At 38.0% G+C, this 20,495-nt stretch overlaps 2 protein-coding genes across 2 annotated transcripts; both read right to left on the bottom strand.

Annotated features, from left to right (window-relative positions):
• Window positions 1-1,881: 1,881 nt before the first annotated feature.
• Window positions 1,882-2,727, bottom strand: LOC111054772. Its single transcript, XM_022341871.2, has one exon. It carries the CDS (start codon window positions 2,725-2,727, stop codon window positions 1,882-1,884), a length of 846 nt encoding a protein of 281 aa, XP_022197563.2.
• A 5,022-nt stretch (window positions 2,728-7,749) lies between these two features.
• On the bottom strand, window positions 7,750-8,196 carry LOC111054771. The gene has a single exon (XM_022341870.2). The coding sequence runs from the start codon at window positions 8,194-8,196 to the stop codon at window positions 7,750-7,752; it is 447 nt and encodes a 148-aa protein (XP_022197562.2).
• Window positions 8,197-20,495: the final 12,299 nt, after the last annotated feature.

Genomic DNA, 20,495 nt, shown 5'->3' with positions numbered 1-20,495 from the left:
GTGGTGGTGGGGATAACCTTCCTTGTCAACAGGTCTATGACAATGCCACCCCATCATGACTCACTTCTCAATTATTCGTTATCATTAGTATGAAGAAGTATCATATTCTATATAATTTAAGTCTTTGAACATAAATCCTCTATGGTGTAGTGGTTAGCAAGTCAGCTTCCCAAGTTGGAGGTTCTAGGTTCGAATCCAAGGCGGTAAAGGTAAGTATTAAAGGTCAGTATCAACAGAACCAGAGGATATATTTTTTTGTATGTAGTGGGTAGAGAAAAGAAAACCATATTTTTATTCTTCCCATATATATTTATTTTCCATTATAAAACAGAATTATATTAGTCATTGAAAATCCTCTTCTATATTTTGTGGTCTCCTGATAGACCTCTGCTGACCTTTCCTCTCGTTCTGAAATGCTGCATACTCCATCAGTTTGTACAGTATCCCGAAAAGCAGCAGTGTAGATAGATATTAGTAGAGCAGGGTCTCCTGAACAGGCCTCTGTAACTCTGAATCTCTTCACACGTCCATCATCTCTGCAGTATGAGAATCCTGCAAAGGTCACCTTCCTATTGTTGCTGATAAGAGTTAGACTCTTGTCACCACATTCAAATTCACACCAATACTTTCGGGATGAACGATCATCAAAGATTAATTCAATCTTGACATCCTCATTTTGCCAATTATAGACTTTATCCAAATTTACAACAGCTACTTCACTATACTTGAGACTGTATATAGTATCCAAAGGTACTCGTTGGCTATCGCCAAACAGAACATAACCTCTAAAGTATGACATTGTCAACAGTTAGCGATTGACTGATGTTCAAGAGACAAACGTCTCCACTTATATATAGTCTATAATGATGGTGGTGGTGGGGGTAAAAGTGAATGATAAAACAGTAAATTAAATCAAATGTTTATTCATTGACATGAGAAGGTTTTGACAAAAATATCTATCTTCCAGCATTGTCTTCATAATCCAATCATGGGTTGAGTTCACAATATTGAGTGTGCAGAGTAGTGGTGCATCCATAGGCTCCTTCCTTGATCCAGTCAGCTTCTTCCGCACAGACTCAACAAAGTTGAGTGGGTAATGCTCCGGGCAGTAGCTTCCATGTCCAGCACTAGTCCAAAACAATTCCTCCAGGTTCGGTATCTTGTAGTAGAGATTGATAGGGTGATGTCAGGTCGACATACTCTATATTCTCCTTATCATCCAGCTGCAGCAGCTTGTCCAATTGAGCCATTGTGTCATATCCATAGACAAAGATCTTGATTGACTGTCCCAAGTTGTTGTCAGACAGCCATCGACCAATCATATCGCAAACAATTGGTTTCAGAGCTTTGTAGGGAAGATGTTGTTGACCAGCTCCCTTGACTGACCATCTTAGTCCATGTTAAGCTTGATGTAGACAATTGTTGTCAAGCACCGCACTAGCTTTCAACAGCATATCTGGGTAGGGTGGCTCAAAAAAGTAGTGATGAGTTGTTACATGATAATTATCATCACGTTCCAGTACTGCCATCTCCTTCACAATGAAATCATGACCCAGTCCTTCAAATCCTTGGAAGTTTATCAGGTAGAGTGGTAGTGGACCGAAAATGTTGCTAGCTCTTCTCGGTGTAAATGTTGCAAAATTGTCATCTCCACTACAGTCCTCAAATACCACGCCATCATCAGAAGCAGTATGTAGGTCTGTAGTACATGTAGAATCATCCTTCATCAACAGTTTGTCTAACACATCCTCTCCTTCACTTATCTCTCCATCTTCCTTAGTAGAGAAGGTAACAGTAGCCGACTTGAACATGACTGTATCACTCAATGCTCCACATAAGAATGAGCTGCACAATCCAGATCATAAGTATTTTATATTCTCTCTATGCTGACTGTACTAGACCAGTCAATGGTCGGTACTCTTTGATCATTTCATGAATCATTAGGCAGTAGGCTCGTGTATTGGCGGGTATGTTGGCAGTAGCTTCAAACTCAATCCTAACATCGATACATCCAGTTTTGAGTGATTCATTTTGGCGGGAGCAAACGAAAGCAAACAACATTATATTATCAGTGCTTATAGCTCCTGTTTCAAGCAGAGGTTTGGATGAGTGAGCATTATCATGATTGTAGACTCCATTGAAAGCTGCATACATGTTGTAGATGCGATTATCATCACCATCAATGCTCTCATACGGGTAGTATTTGTTGTTTAAAAACACTTGAATATCCTTCATACTACACTTGTCAAATTTTGAACTGTTAGCTGCTGCTACACCTCGTCTTGCAGTCTGCATGCCAACTACAATGTAGCGTGGCTTCTCATGCTGAGTTGTTGACTTGACAGTCCATGTATGTTTTGTACTTTGCGGCAAGGTTGGGTACTCGTACAATTCCCAATGTCGAAATGGTATACCGATTGGTATGTCATTCTGCACAATCTGTAGCAGATGCATTCTCACATCATCAGCCACTTCTAAATATGGCATACTCCACAAAAACTTTGTGATTGTAACATTAGCACTGGCAACACTCACACAGTCATTGAAATTAGGATTGACTCTCAACACCAGCTCTTGTTTCACATTCAACAGAATCTGTCTATAGTCTTCGGCAAAGCCTTGCAGGTATCGTAGAGGTACATCCATTTTTTCCATCTGCAGCAAAATTAGCAAAACCAGTGGTTGAACTAAACTTGTAGCCGGCCGCTTCCATCTTGCTGCATTCATCTCGCTCGAATGTCATTGCATTCTTCATCAGACTGGTGATACCTGGATTACGTATGCTGTCCACCTCCACACCATTGATTCCATAGCATATCTCTGAAAACAGATTGGCAAAAAATCCAGACACACATGGTGTTCCAGCCACAGCAGCATTGCCAGCTACAAGCACAGTATACTCTAGATGTAGATAGCTCTCTGATGGTAGTGTGTAAATGTCCTGTTGCTGGATTGGTATCCTCACTCCATCGTTGGCATTGAAGCTTGTAGTATAGGGGGCTGAGAATGATAGTCATAGCCAATGATACTGTCGTCTGACGAAGGTCCTCGTCGTGTAACATCCAAAACTCCCATTTCTTCTATTCTATAACTTGACAGCCTTGTTCCTTCAGATACTCAATGCTGCTTGATGTTAACCTCACCGAGGTTGAATGCTGAATGAATCCTTGTTTCCTTTTATCTTCTTTTATAGGTGAAGGAGGATGATGATGGAGAGAAGAAGGAGGAGGATGGACTGCAGCCTCCATATCCAATCCTTGATTCCACTTTTCAAATAACAACACCATTTCACTTGCGTTGACTTAGAGCTATATTAATCTCCTCTCCTCTATTATTTATCAGATGTCTGTTCTCGTCAACTACCTGCAGTGTAATGCTACCAATCTGCTTGATGTCTACAGGTAAATAGATTACATTCTGCACAGTCACCACCAATTTATACCCATGATCAACATTAGGGTAAAACTCATAGATCATGTGATCTTTAATTCCATTGGAGTAGGATCCATTAACAATGTCACATGTGATGCGTATCACATTAGGTCTACTGATTTGTACAGTAGTATCACTTCTAGTAGATGTGTTGGCCTCTATTGTTTGAGTATTAGTAAATCCTAACAGCTTTCCTATTGAATTTGATGGACTGAAATCCAACTTGGCACTGCTCAAAACTATACACTTCAAGGTTGATGGATCTACAGTCACCTGGAAATCAACATCATTTTCCGACAGCCTTTGTACAAGCAAGTCGGCAATTGTGGTAAATTCAAAGCTACCTGTTGGTAATGATACCTGATGCAGAACCAAATCCTCCTTGTCAGCAGTAGTAGCTAGCATTTTCCTTTTAGTCCTTTTAGGCAATACTGTACCATCCTCATCATCATCATCAGACTCGCCAGGTTTATGCTTCTGATGTTCAAGCACCTCGCTCCAATACTCTTCAAATCTTGCTTTAGCCATACTCCAAAGCTCATCATGTGTTATCTCTGCACTAGTATCACCCTTCTTAGGAATTCTATTACTTGCATAAAAATGTAGTACATTGTTAAAACCTTCCTCAACATTTGGTATTGAGTTACAACTTGTAAAGCCAGTTAATCCAATTTCTCAGTCACCACTGCTCACATCAAGTGGTGGAAAATACTTGCTCTCCAGAACTGACGTTTTACCTCCAAAATAGAGCATCATGATGTTGCCTTCTCAATATACATTTATACAATGACTATCAATTTCCCTTCATCAGCCTTATATACTAAGAGTAAAGGGTAAAATAAATATAGATGGACATATTGTGGTATTAATCAATTTTAATTATTATCAATCAAGAACTTCAAACAAAAATGTCCACAGATATGTGAGTATAGATTCTCCTGCTTCTGCTCATAGTTATACTCAATCCTCGATGCTGGCTCCAGTCCTCAATGCATATAGTCAATAAACTCCTGCGGTGGTCTCAGGTTGCCGAATCCATCAAAGTATTGGGTGACATTATCCTTTTTCACATAGCACACCCAATGTGTGCCTGCTCCACTGCTGGTATCCAGGTTGATGATACCACACTCTTGTCTCAAGGGTCCATCCAATGGTAGGACATCCCGCATAAACACTCCTCGAGAGTGTTTCAGCTTTAGACGACACACATACTTGTAGAGGTCTGCGTCGGTGAGTGCTCGGTCAGGCAGAGCAATCATCATCTTCTGCATTGACAATGGTGGCGTGCCCCGTTTCCCATCCCCTGTTGACGTCTCAGATAAAGACCTTTACCTTTCTTGGACGATGTCTGCTGACATCTCAGATAAAGTCCTTTACCTTTCTTGGATGATGTGTGCCGACTTTTCCTAGAATTCTTCTTCTTACAACTTCTTGCTCCTCCCCCAAACTTTGCCTTAGCCTTCATGATGTTGGTGACTGCTAGTGCTGCAGCCTTCTCAAGTACTCCTGCATCTGAAGAGTTTACCACACTCCAAGCTCGATCTGCCAAGATGTTGTCAGCCTTTGCTCTGCTCGCTGTATCACTATTTTTGGAGTAGGCAATGTCGTGCTCTTTGCAAGCTCGATCAAGACTATTTATACCTGGATCGCCTCATGCCAACCGCTTCTCTAGCATTGTACCTGGTCCACAGTTCTGGTGACCGGGGATGTATAGTTCAACAGGCAGAATGTCAATTGCTTTCTTAACTATAGTGCCAGCACTATTTTTAACTATTGAACCGGCAGCTTTTGCAATTGATGATAGTACCCCTCTCCCTTGGTACCTCCTCACTCTCTTACATACAGCCATCTAATGCTTCTTAATGGTTTTAGCAGCTGGTTTTATACTTCTTGGTGTGGACGATGTTTGTGCTGGTGGCAATGATGTTTCAGGTGGTGTTGCAGAAGGTGGTTCTGGTAATCCCATAAGATCTATGAAACGTTTCTTCATTTCATCAGGTGGCAATCCCTTCATGGTTTTAGCATTTTCCGGATGTCTAAATACAATGTAAACATTTCACCAGCAAACTCAATCAGCCTCTTCTCAAGATATCGATTGTTAACTCCATCAGTAGGCTTAATTGGATCCAGCATATCAGTAAGTATTGAATCGTTGAGACTTGTAAATACCTGTGATGTGGTATTGTCCCTTGTCTTTGGCAGCCACATTGAAATCAGTTCTCTACATGTTGCAAAGTTAACAGCATCTCCATCAGCATGTGGATGTGCTAAATTTATCAAACATCTATAGCATGCATTAATGATTCCCACAGAATCCATAGCTCAACTATTATGTATATACATATTAGGTCTCTTATATAACAAAGCTAGTATGCAGGGTTACCAACTATATAGCCACCTTCCACCAACTCTTCTAGAATCGAATTGATTTCATTCTCATGTCCAGTATTGCCAACTGCCTTGGACTGATCCAACAGTCTTAGTCTGTCCACCAACTCGTTGGGATCATTGTAGTGGACATACTCAATCTTAGTTTGATTGTTTGTCACCATATTAAATGGTGTCACCAGTACTCTCCCACTATGCTTACCATTCCTTATCAGTGAGTAAATTGTCTTCTTGTACTTGGCATCATTGGAGTTTATAATACGTCCAACTGGGTCATAGTTTTTCCTATACAAATTGGTCAAATACAGAATGTGTTTGTCTGCATTTGAGTTGGCTGACGTAACAAGTTGATTGTTGGGCTTCTTTTTGAAAATCAGCTCACATAGTCCGGCTGTTGCATCAAAAATCATTTTATGTTCTTCATCTGCAGGATCAGTCAGTTCAATCTTTGAGCCATCACTTCCAAAGGTTAGATGCCTACTACCCAAATAGTACTTGTTTCCAACTAATCTTGGTCCAAATGTAGTATCTGCACTACTATCATTCAACATTGCTCTATAAACATATGGACCCACTTCAGTTCCACTCAATCCACTTTGAGTATAAATGTTGTACACTTCCTTAGGACTGCTGTTATTCAACACTGCCTCAATATCCTCCTCCTCCTCCTCATCCTCCTCCTCATCACTTCTAGCCTCAGACAATAATTTTCTTGCAACTGCTGAAGTACTTGGAGCCGGAGTGGAGCCTGCTGCTTCTCCAAATGATTCATAGGTTGGTGACTCCTCCTTCTGCTCCTGCTCCTCAACAACTTCTAGCTGTGGTGGTAATGGACGTCAAACATGTCTGGGTCAGATTGGTGTTGTTGGTGGTGTAGGTGGTATAAGCTGATGTTGTTCTGCTAATGGTTGAGCCAGTGGCTGTTGCTGAGCTGGAGGTGCTTGTTGCTGAGCTGGAGGTGGTTGCTGCTGTGCTGTAGGAATCTGAAGAGTCTCAATAATTTTTTCCAGTGGTTCAGTTAGCGGTTTGAAATGTTTTGCATGTTGCTCCTCTGTCAATTCTCTTCCAAGTGTGAGCTCCTTATGCTTTCTCTTGGTGTTACGTCTTAGCTTTGCAATCTCTTTGATGGTAGAAGCTACCTCCTCCAATGTCTTCTGACAAGGTCGAACCATCCTGCTTGCCTCACAATAACAGACTGATACTCTACTAGACTTACACCTCAAGTAAATAGGTGTTGATACCATTTCTGTAGCGCCCAGCATTCTTTCCTGATGAGCGGTCAATGACAATGAATGCATGTGCAGCTGATGACCAAACCTTGTTACACATGTCCTTAAACTGATCAAAGGTCATATCAGCGCCGACATGGTCTCTATACAGATGTTTCAAGTTCAGCTCATCCTGTTCAAACATGATTGAAAATTTGCATTGTCACGAATCAGTTGTTTTGGAATGCGGCTATAGGTCTGTGCCAGATAGAAAACATCGACATCACTGTGTCTGCCTGCACTAAAGTATTTCCTGATGGCATCCTGTTGCTCACAAATTACGTCATCAAAGATAATTATTGAATTGGCAGGCAGTTCATGTGGTTCAGGTATTTTTTCACTTGTATCACACTCTACATATTCCATCTCATCACCTAGTCCCTGCATGATGGTTTTAAGTAGCTTGTACTTGGACTGAAATGTGGTCTTTGAAAAAAGATGTATATTTGAAAAGTGTATTCCATTTGGATCAAAAAGCATGTTGAACATTAGATTTGTCTTACCACACCCTGAAGGTCCACATATAATGCATCTTATATGGTTGGGGAACAAAGGACCATGCTGCTTCTTCTTATTATCTATTTTAAGACCACAACCTTTCACCACACAATCGAAATCAATATTTTTGAACAGGTTTTGCCGTTGTACAACCTCTCTCATCCTAGATCAAGTCACTTTTGTCGATCCACAAGTCGTGACTCTCACTGTATCCTTTCCAATGCACTAGCAGCTTGTCCCCTCTTTTCCTCAGAACCTTTTCAATCTCAAAGACACTTGGCACTGTTGTCTTTACAATTTCTTCAGAGTAAAACCCTCCTTGAATAGGCTCACCTCTATAGTCTTCCAATTCATATGTTACAGGTACTGTGTGACATACACGTGTTACTGTGAACAGCTCATTTGTCCAATTGGCTAGATAACCCTTGTCAAAAGTCTTTTTATACTTGCTGATTCTCACCTTATCGCCTGGCTCAATGTTTTGACCAGGACCAGGATAGAACTTGTTTTTCAGTTTATTATCCAACTCATCCTTATACTCTTGTCTTTGTTTGCTAAGCCTGGGAAGCAGCACTTTCTCATGCTTCTTCTGCACATCTACTGGCCGCATACCTATTGTTCGATGAATCTTGGCATTATACTCTTTGAGGAGTGAGGTTAGAATGTCTGTCCAACAATAGGTTCCTCGCTCAGTGAACTTGATCCACATTAACTGTTTAAGTGTTCTGTTAAAGCGTTCCACTATAGATGCCTTCTTATCTGATCTAGTTGAGTAATGATTCACATTATACTGTTTCACAAGTTGTTGGAATTTTGTATTGAATCACTCTTTACCATCATCGGTCTGTAGATTTTTCATTGAATGTTTTTCAAATATAGGACGCATAGCCCCAACAATGTCATTGGATGACTTATTCCTAATTGGTATAGCAAATGCAAGCTTACTGAGACAATTTATGATTGTAATAATGTACTTGTAACCTTTGTTATGTCGAGCATACGGTATCATCTCAACAAGGTCAGCCTGATAGAGATCGTCAAGACCTTTGACTGTAACCTTTCTTGTTGGAAAATTCCGACGAGCTTGTCTGTGCAGCTCTCGCGCTATCACTGTCTTATCCATGATGGTGATATGAATTTGTTAATGAGCATTCATATAGGCAACAAGTTCATCAGACCATGATGTTGGTGGAAGTTATGATTAACCAACTTCCTGCATAAAGATAAGTTTATCAGAGTAGGATGATTACTATTGTATTGAATGACTAACAGTATAGGATGTAATTTATGCTTTATCTCACACCTTGTGCTTACTCTAGAAGTTGAAGGTTGTATGGAATAAAATGTGTAACAATTGTGGTATTACTTGATGTTTATTTACAGTGTATGCATGAAAATATACATAGTGCACAAAGATAATATTTCAGTCTAATATATGAAGAACTATGTAGTGATACAAATCTCCTAGTCGATTGCTTATTTCACAAAATCCTCTGCCGAACATGAATTTCAAGATGACTGCTCCCTCGTTTAGATTGGTGCAGCTTGATACTTCAGCGTCGTGGAAGATGTATGTCAATGTCTTCAAGAAGTTTTGAGCTGTTCCAAACAGTTCAGGCAGTTCCTTATCTCCAAAGTTTAGGAATGGTTGTATGATCCATTGGTTGCTGGTTACTAGTAGACAGTCTCCACACTCACACATATCTGCTTGCTCCACTGCAGGCTGATGTTGTTACTGGGTCTGGCACAGTGGTAGGAGTTGTAGTAGCAGCAGTACTAGTTGGAGTAGTACTAGCTTGAGTAGTTGTGATGCTAGCAGCAAGAGTTGTTGTAGCAGTTGCAGTACTCACTGGAGTAGTAATAACAATGGATGTTTCTTCACAGTACGATGCACAGACCTTGACTGACCTTGCAACAACCGCTTCCAAAAAGTCCAGCAATGTGAATATAGGGTGAAGACATGTGCGCAGATTGTATGCGCAGTGGACTCGTTTGCAGAGAGATCCCTCCAAAGCTCGTTCCCCAGCCATATTCATGTACCAGTCTCTGATATCAATGTACATTTGATCGATTGCTGACTGATTACCACGTAGAGCAGGAATCCCTGATGTTAGCAGGCACTGTTGCATATGATGGATGTTTGATGTATCCAGTCCGTGCTCCCTTGAAGTGAGAAATTCCTGTGTACTTTGGATCCAATGCACTAGCACTGAGTTCTAGCACAAGGTAGAGCGCTGCTTGGTACATGCTTGTAGCCACCATGATTGAATAATGATGATTGATAGTGGGTGTACTTTTAGATGACTCATCTTTTGCTGTATTCCCCTCCACTTTTCCTCAGTCTACTGCGACATGTTGTCAAACAGTGAGCTATGTCCGCGGGATGCAGTGATTGAGCTTGAGGTGGAGGAACTACATAATCATGGTATTATCTCATTGACAGACTTTTTCAACAATGCAGGACATTTGAGTTCAGAGTTTAGAGTCCAGAGTCCAGAGTTCAGAGCCCCGAGTCCAGAGTCCAGAAGTTCAGAGTTCAGAGCCTGAGTCCAGAGTCCAGAGTTCAGAGCCCCGAGTTCAGAGCCCCAAGTTCAGAGTTCAGAGTTCATATAGGTAAGACCTATGCTTTATCACCTTGTATCACCTTGCTATGCTTTCAACGAAGGCTGTTCCAATGACCCCACTCCACCTCCCCAGTCACATGACCAATGGCCACGCCCACCAGTCATTATCAGCATCCACTTCCTGTTCCAACAAGTCTGTATGACGTCATCTCTCAACTATGCCCATACATCTCAATAGTGTTCCCACTGTAGGGCTGAGAGTGAGAGAGTGACAGATAGTGAGAGAGAAAGAGAGTGAACTGTGAGTGATCAGTGAGTGATCAGTGATTGAACAGTGACTGAACAGTGACTGAACAGTAACTGGACAGTGACTTAACAGTGACTGAACAGTGACTGAACAGTGACTGAACAGTCACTGAACAGTGACTGAACAGTAACTGAACAGTGACTGACCACTGAGTGGACGACCCAATTATGCCATACAGACATGATGGTCCATGTGACAGGAAGAGTGAGGGTCATTGAGAATGTCCATGTTAAATAAGTCATGTCTGAACATGGAGGAGGTGGAGTGGGAGTCGTTGGAAATATCTATCTTCAATGCCATTTTGATCTCTAGAGCAGCATTGCCATGTTGATCTAGAGTCTCCCATGGACATCTTGATCTAGTAGGTCTACCATGGACATAAATTCATCTGGTGTGATCTCATTACTATACAAAAATCACACACACACACATACTGGCGGCACGACTGCACAAGACACAATGTCCCACTCCTTGCAGAACTACTCCTTTTATAGCCCACTTATTCATTATATAGTCCATTTATTCCCGATTTTATGTGTTTTTAATTTTTTTTTTTTTTAATTCCCGATTTTATGTGTTTTAATTTTTTTTTCCATTTATTCCCGATTTTATGTGTTTTGATTTTTTTTTTTTTTAGGTTAGGTTTGATTGATTTGGGTGACCTTGAGGCTAGTTTTGGTCAATTTGGGTGACCTTGAGGTTAGGTTTGGTAGACTTGGGTGACCTTGAGGTTAGGTTTGGTAGACTTGGGTGACCTTGAGGTTAGGTTTGGTTGACCTGGATGACCTCGAGGTTAGGTTTGGTTGACCTGGATGACCTTGAGGTTAGGTTTGATTGACTTGGGTGACCTTGAGGTTAGGTTTGGTTGACCTGGATGACCTTGAGGTTAGGTTTGGTTGACCTGGATGACCTTGAGGTTAGTTTTGGCTGACCTGGATGACCTTGAGGTTAGGTTTGGTCAACTTGGGTGACCTTGAGGTTAGGTTTGGTTGACCTGGATGACCTTGAGGTTAGGTTTGGTTGACCTGGATGACCTTGAGGTTAGTTTTGGTTGACCTGGATGACCTTGAGTTAGGTTTGGTTGACCTGGATGACCTTGAGGTTAGGTTTGGTTGACCTGGATGACCTTGAGGTTAGGTTTGGTTGACCTGGATGACCTTGAGGTTAGGTTTGATTGACTTGGGTGACCTTGAGGTTAGGTTTGGTTGACCTGGATGACCTTGAGGTTAGGTTTGGTTGACCTGGATGACCTTGAGGTTAGTTTTGGTTGACCTGGATGACCTTGAGGTTAGGTTTGGTCAACTTGGGTGACCTTGAGGTGAAGGCCGGTTCTGGGACACTTGTGTCCCAGAACCGGCCATTTTATACTACTCATAGGAACGATAAATCATTCAGAAAAGAGTAAATCATACATCAACAGAAAAGAGTAAATCATAATAAGGATGGAAATGAGGAAAAAGTTAATTCCCAATAATTAGAAAATCGATATGATGTAATAATAAGTGGAATAATGAGGGAGTGAAAGTTATCATTAGAAAAGAGATTTGTAGATGTAAATCCAAAAATAATGTTAATAAGAAAGGGGAATTATTATACAAAAAAGATTAGTTTATGTAAATAACAAGATGATATGATTATGAAAGTTCCAAAAAAATAATTTTCCAATTAGGGAATTATGAAGGGGGAATTATAATACGAAAGAGAGGGAAAGGGATGTAGAATAAGAATGCTGAGCTCCACTCCAGGAAGAGTTTGAATAAGAAACAATCTAGAATGTAGCTTATACACAATTTTTATGCTAAATTCACATGAATGATAGTGCAAAAGAGAAGAACCATCATTTTTACTTGTGAGTGGAGGGAAATGATTATAAAGGATAAGGATAGGGATTAAGGAAGGAATTTTAATGTTATGCTGCTCTAGGGTTCGACAGTTCCAACCATTTTTCCTAAAAGATAATGTCTGGGTGAAGCCCGCTTGACTCTCTATAGACCTAATTTGATTTGCGAGTGCATTCCATGCATGACAACCGCTAACAAGGAAGGATTTTGTATAAATAGTTGTTCGAGTGTGGGAAGCATCAATTCTCCTACCTTCAGAGACAAATTTAAAATCGTTTTTGAAACGTTTACCATATTTCAAAATGTCCCTAACAAGCTTGATCATTCGAAGCATTCTCTGATCAGGTAACTTAAAAGTTGAACTATCAATATGGGCTTGAGTGATTCGTTCATGGAGTTGGAGAGAGTAAACAAACCTGAGGCAATAGTTTTGACATCGCTGAAGTTTATCGTTGGTTACTTGTACATCATTGAGCACAGAATAACAATATATAAGATGTGGGAATATGAGCGATTTGACTAGTAGCGATCTAATTCTTCTGGGAAGAATATCTTGCATCTTCTTCAATGAATGCATGGCGGAGAATACAAATTTACAAGTCTTATTAATTTGATCAGACCAGTCAAGATTTTCGTTCATTAATTCCAAGGTTTTAAACTGAATCACAGTAAGCTATTTCGACACCATCAACATTAATTTTGTTAAGTGAGTTTACATTGATGTTGTTTACATCGAGAGAGAGAGAGAGAGTGAGAGAGAGTGAGAGAGAGAGTGAGAGAGAGAGAGAGAGAGATTGAGCGAGTGAGAGAGAGAGAGCAAGTGAGAGAGAGAGAGAGCTAAATTAACTACACAGCACAATTCAGATACATGAATATGAACCTATAAAAATAATGAAAGTTGTTATTCTCTGAGCAGGTGTTTTTTTATTTAATTATTTTGTACAATGAGCTTTTAATACATCTTCAATATGATTATTATTGAAGATTTCAACACTAAAAGGAATCTATGAGAAACAAGGTATGGGATAAGGTGTGGGATAACAGTCACAAAGCAAATTATCAGTGCTGTCCAATAGAGAGCCTCTGCGGGCAATAATCATGCAATCACGTGAAAGCGAGCCAAAGAATTAGTAAGCCGGGAGATTCAAAACCGGTCTTACGGAATCGAATCGCCCGAACAGTTTTGGATCTGGAGGGGAAAGGAGCCATGGAAAAATTCTACAAAAAACAGGATTATTTATCTTAACATTAGTGTCCTTCCCATAAATTTTCAAGTCAATCTGTCAACAAATAAAAAAGTGATTGAGGTTTTTCGGATTTTATGTCATTAAACGATCAAAGTACAATAAATTCCGTGTAACCTACATAGATGTTGAACACAATTCGGACCACCCATTTCATTTTTGTCAAAAATTGATTATTCAATGATATTTTTGAATTTCTGAATGCAAGATTGTGAACCTAAAGAGTTCCTTCATATATCTAACATATCAGATAGATTTTAAATCGTTCAGTTCTTCCGTAATTGACACATATTTTATACATGCGTATATTTTTGACAATGATATATATACGCTTTCAAGATGTATAATTCGAATACTTCTAATTCAATTAACTACATGAATCAATAATATTCTAGTCGATTCGTAAATATTTCATTGCCTTACTTGAAGGCTTTTATTCAATTATTTGAGTATAGTGTAACAGAGTCATACTTACTTACGACTTACTGCATTCGACTAATTATTTTATTATAAGCTAGTAGGTAACCCGTGCTTCGCAAGGGTCTATTTTAAAACTGCAAAATGAAAACTTGACATAATAAAGAATCGAAATTTGAAAATAGACCTATAACAGTCCTCGGTTAATGAAGAGTCTATATGCAAAATTTCAAATTAATCAGTTGAGTATATTTCAGACGTGATGATGCATCAAACATAATTCCCTATTCCTTACGTGTATAAGTCAGTTCTTTCCTTTATTATAGTATAGAACACTGGAGAATACATAATACTTGGGAACCTCACAGAATCATATTGATTTTTCCAATACATCAATAAATTTTAGTTCGATTAGGATCCTCCTTAATTTGAATCAGGCAGCCTTTTGTTTTCCCAATTCCAAACAAAATACCTAAAATACTCGTTTCACTGGGAATTTGTGTCTGATAGTACATTATAACTAAAGAATATAAATTATTTCTTATTTTATTGTGATCTATTCATGTTCTTCTCATGAAATTCAATTATAGGCCTACAGCATGAAGACTATGTCCAATTCATTTGTACTGGTGGCAAAATTTCACATTAAAAATAATTATTTGATAAAATCCAAGTTCAATAGTAATGAAAACAAATTCCTTCAAAAAATAATTGATAATAATACGTTTCGAGGGAAAAAATTAAGAACAAAAAAATGGGAAGCCTCGGGGATTCGAACGAACCATCGCTCCGTAAGCAGGCCTTTTACCGCTGCGCTACATAGACGTTCATAAATGGCAGTCTTATAACCTGCTCATAAATATACACACTTTGGGCTATGAAACTTCATGTAGCCTACGGTAGCATAGATGAATTATTTGAACATTAATTCTGAAAAATCTAGAAGGAAAATTGAAATTTGGGCTTCCAGGTGCACGAGATTGATATTTTTAGAATCTATGTTCAGAATTTGGAGATCTAAATCATTCCCGTTTTTCCGGTATGCAATCCACAAGTTGACATGTTTTGATGCGAACAAACGAACAAACGAACAAACGAACAAACGAACACACAAACAAACACAACCCTACTCTCTCTTATTATATAGATTATAACTTACTTTCTTGTAAAGTCAATAAATGCAATGAACTGAGTAGAGATACTTGAAATAATTATTAATAAAATAGTACGGGTAGGTGTTTCTTAAGATGAATTACACCCAGCATTTTCACTGCGGTATGGAAATAAATTTTCCAAGAATCTTACAATCAAAACATTGAAAAGTATTCTAAGTAGAGTTTATTTGATTGTTTCTTCTTAATCACGATATAGAAATATTGTTGTTAATTTATTTTTAGCATTACCACAAAAGAAGAAGTAACAGTATTCCTTCAAACTTTGTGGCATTATACAATAATACAATCATTGTAGCTGAACTAAATATTTCAACTAACATACTATAATACAAGAATCCAAGAATCTTCTGATAATGAGAATGTAATTTCCTTGATTATAGGTACTTAATTATTGGATTTACAATCAGGACCTTTTGACTCCTCTTTGTTTCTTCGCTATGAACATTTTCCATCACTCATAATGTTCACCAGGAATTACAATAGCTTGTTTTTTCTTCTGGTTTTTTTCATTGTTATCTTACGTTTGTTTTCCAAGCTGGTTCTCAACTTGTTTTTGATCATTTCATCCTCAAGTCTCACAGTATGACCAATTAACAAGCACTGTCTCATTATAATAACAATATTTAATTTTTATTACCACACTTTCTAGAACAGTTTTACTTTGAATCAATTAGTTACTGATCTCCTTCAGTCTGAATTGCAGTAACTATATTACCCACAGTATGGCCATCAACTGTCACGCATTTGATTGACTAGCTCAATCACGTGGTACAAATCCGCCATTAAGATTTCAAACAAACTTTAAAGTCCAATCTTATTGCGTTGGAAATTTGCTACTTATCTCTTCTTTCACCGATTGAAAACAAATTTTGAACTTTCGATGAGTTTAGTATTACATTTTTGATGGGAAGTTGGTTGGGCCTATACTTAAAAAAAGACTGATAAAGTTCATTCAAATAACACTAATAGCGTAAACATCAATTTTTCTTTCCTTGGGCTCCTTGCGGACCACTTTCTGGTAGCCACTGATCTTGATGAATATGCAGATAGATTTCAATTTTATTGTATTTACTCATCCAATTTATTGGATCGAACTTCTAATGATCTAATTTCAAAATACTTTTGCAGCTCAATGGATATAACATTTCAAGAAATTAATATATAAATCACGGTTTAATATTTTAAAGTTTTTTCCAGCCTATGAAGATTAGAAATATTTGTTTCTTATAATGCAGCATATAGTGAATTTATATTCACTATTACAGCCTTCCAGCCTTCACTTATTAAAGTATATAAGATTTCCGTGATTACCTCGATATAATCTCTCTGGAGTTTTTTATATATTCTCAATAGAGTTTTAGAACTTTAATTAGTAAATGGTAGATAATAGCAAGTGAAAATTAAAGGTTCCTAGTAACGCAACCTGAAAGCTGCTGAATCTCCAAAAAATGACTGATAATCTTTTGAAATATGTCATGATATTGTTATGTTATATATTGTTCCATTGACAGAAAATAATCATTTTATAAGTGATACTTTGAAACCACTGCTAGTGGTATTGCAAGTCGAAACTCATATATCAACAGCTATTGAACAATTGAACATGGGTAGGCTTTTCAGGACTGAAGAGAATCAATCATAGAAGAAAAGACGGAGTGCGTTACGGCAAACAGTTAAAACAGAGGCGAGCGATTACCAGTAATGTCATTTCAGATTATCATTACTCTTTAACCCTACACAATCATTCTTCACTGTCATTACTTTCCTTCAGTAAAGGTGTGGTCAAGCTTGTGTTACCACAACGTAAAAAATGGATCAAGCAAAAAAGCTTGTGTTGCTATAATTGACCGAGCGAAGTGAAGTCTAAGATTCAAGTCGACGGTTTGACATTTCTCTTAATGTTTGAATGTTTAAATGTTTATATGTTGCGCATTTACGGCGAAACGCAGTAATAGATTTTCATGAAATTTGACAGGTATGTTCCTTTTTAAATTGCGTGAAAATCAGACTATAGAATTATTCATCATAAATCAGCTGACAAGTTATTACACAGATGTGTGGAGAAGCCAGTCTATTGCTGTATTTCCATATAAGGTCTTTAGTTTCAATCAGGTACTTCTGGATGAGAATACTGCGTGGAGTCTACTGTTCACAGAACTACTAGTTATAGTATTAGCTACAAAAAGGCGGGTAAAACGTAAACGCTGGTTGAAGGATTGGTTGAAAAAACGTGAAAAGTACTCTCATGTTGTGTTGTTAAATGAAATTCAACTCACCTAGCCAGGACTACAAAAACTATTTCCGCATGAATGACATTATGTTTGAGACATGGCTGAAACTATTTACACCTTTTTTCTCCGAGAAGATACAAACATGAGACAATGTTTGCCAGTTGAAGGAAGACTAGCAGTAACATTAAGGTACCTTGCCACTGGGTGATACTTTGAAGACCTAAAATTTTCAGCAGTCATGTCACCTGCATCAATAAGCAATGCCATTGTTGAGACTTGTGAAGTACTTGCATACATCTTGCAAGACTACATGAATGTACATTTAATTTACTTCATACTTGCATTTATTTATATTCAGCATTATTATGTTATTGTAAAAAACATACACAGATCAATTAAGTTTCCCTTTCTATATGTAGAATATAGGCTACTACATGCATATAGTGAGGTCCACGTTGTAATGACAGTGTTTGATTAGCAATGGTATTGCTATCCTTGTCTATCATTCAACAAAGCGGATAGCGCTATCTCTTTCTCGCTTTGCTCTGTTGCCAGATCGTTTTTAACATTGCAGAATGGATAATTGATTAACAAAATAGGTTCCACAGTTCTGGAAGGAAGTGTTTCAAATGTTTCGATGAACTGTCGCAGATGTTCTTCTCCAAATGCATTTCCTTCACAAGGTGACACTTTACTATCGCTGTCCATGATGATTGTACAATATTGCAGTGCGAACTGAAAAATGACGATATACTGATGCACGACACTACACGATCATTACTAATGATATTATCCCCACCAAAAGCGAGTAATGATGACTGAAAATCAGAAAATTCGGATTTTTGTCATTACTATCCATCATTACTATCTATGTCTCACTACACGATCATTATTAATGACATTAGTCTCCAGTAATGTCATCAATAATGACCGTCTAAGGTTTGCTCAACAGCTGATTTTTAACATTATGAAACATATATATGCTCATGTTCGCTGAATTCGCGATGCTCGGCGGAATGCACGGTTTGCTACGCGGTTCGAGGTTCGGTTCGGCATGTGTGGACGCACCTTTGGTTGTTACAGGACATTTATACAGATCAGAGGCCAAAGTGACATAATAATCTATACTATAATGAAGGAAAAGAACTGGCTTATACACGTACGGAATAGAAAAATTATGTTTAACACAATAATCACGTCTCAAGTACTGGACTGATTAACTTGGAATTTTGCATATAGATTCTTTATTAATTAACCGAGGATGGTTATAGACCTATTTTCGATTCTTCAAGATTTGATTACATCAAGTTTTCAGTTTGTCAAGTTGTAAATAGACCCTTGCGAAGCACGGGTTACCTGCTAGTTAACAATAACAATCGTTTACCAAAGTTGTTTGCGTCCGCTATATCTGTGTTGACATTCTCGAAACTCAAACCAAAACAATGTTTGTTCAGTGACGTTCACAAATACATGTATTGAAAACGTTTTCAAAACACATTAGGAAGAATAGAAACCAATAGAGAGCCTCTGCGCGCAATGATCACCCAATCGCTTTAAAGCGCGCCTAAGACTATGAAAGCCGGGAGATTCAAAACTGGTCTGAAGGGATCAAATCGCCCGAAAAGTTTTTCGGATCTGGAGGGGAAAGGAGTCATGGAAAAATTCTACAAAGAAAAAGGAACATTTATCTTAACATTAGTGTCCTTCCCATAAATTTTCAAGTCAATCTGTCAACAAAAAAAAAGTTATTGCGATCTTTCGAATTTTATGTCTTCAAACGATCAAAGTACAATAAATTCCGTGTAACCTACTTAAACGTTGAACACAATTCGGACTACTCATTCTATTTTTGTCAAAAATTGATTAATCAATGATATTTTTGAATTTCTGAACGCAAGATTGTGTTTCTAAAGAGTTGCTTCAGACATATTATATAATATCAGATAGATTAAAAAGAATTCAGTTCTTCCGTAATTAACACTTATATTTTATACACGCGTATATTATTGACAATGATATTATACGCTTTCAAGATGTATAGTTTGAATACTTCTAATTCAATCTTTTCTCTATTTTTGATAAACTTCCATCCTCAAATCTCGCAGTATGACCAATACACTCTCTCATTCCAGCAATATTTCATACTTAGTATTATTATTTTTACACTTCCTGAAACAGTTTTACTTTGAATCAATTAGTTCCTGATTTTCTTTAGTCTATATTGATAAGCTGTTATGTACAAAAATAGGGAGGGACTTCGAAGCGGAACACATTTAATATATATTTTCTAACACATCATTAATCACAAAAATTCTTATGAATTTTCCTTCTCGAGTAAGTAGTCCGGGCGCATGAATAAGGCACTCCGTGGTCATTTTTGGGTAACAGCCGAGGAAGATGTCTCAATTTCTTCGTCAGGTCTAGCATAATAAGGATCGTGATGATGATAAGTCGAAATCACAGGCAAACACCTCGAAAACAAGATGGCCGCCAAAATTTCCAGGGTTTTGCTATATCGCTTGTATTTCAATAATCGTTCAAGATAATCAACCTTTGTTTCGGACGAAAATATTTTAAAAACCCTCCAATACAATTTTTTTCTATAAAATCTTCCTCTAAAGCGCTTATTGTTTTAGTTATAACCTTCAAAAGCCCAAAAAACGTTTTTTCTAATTTTTTTTTAATTTCATTCCTTTATAACTTTTTTCGTGCAAGAGATACAGAGAAATTTTGAATCTATGAAGTTTAGAGCGTTATTTCAGCTTTGGAACGATATATCTTCATGGGATGTACGTCAGGAAATGAGTTCTTAAGCGCCCTCAAAAAAAAAACCCTGCACGGTTTCTCGTGCGTTTTGCCATACACATGAGGTGACAAGCTATAACTATAAAATCGATTTTTTCATGACTACTTCAAGATAGAGACTTGAAAATGGTCTCAATCTCTTCGTTACAACAAGCCGAATAAGAATATTGATGATGGAAACAACAAAAATATTCGACATCATTGAAAAATTCATGATGGCGGTCATTATTGACAGAAATTTTTATATCGCTTGCTATTTAGTTATTGTGAGATATATCGGTTTGGTTTTACCACCAAAGTGTTCAGAATTAAACAAACTATGATG

The sequence above is a fragment of the Nilaparvata lugens genome, chromosome 6 (assembly GCF_014356525.2).
Source record: "Nilaparvata lugens isolate BPH chromosome 6, ASM1435652v1, whole genome shotgun sequence".
NCBI classification, from domain to species: Eukaryota; Metazoa; Arthropoda; class Insecta; order Hemiptera; family Delphacidae; genus Nilaparvata; species Nilaparvata lugens.
This window is presented reverse-complemented; position numbering and strand designations above follow the sequence as displayed.

What these genes read in the sequence shown, in the direction of transcription:
- LOC111054772 (XM_022341871.2), bottom strand. Translation starts at nt 2,727, where the DNA reads ATGAATGCAGCAAGATGGAAGCGGCCGGCTACAAGTTTAGTTCAACCA.
- LOC111054771 (XM_022341870.2), bottom strand. Translation starts at nt 8,196, where the DNA reads ATGCGGCCAGTAGATGTGCAGAAGAAGCATGAGAAAGTGCTGCTTCCC.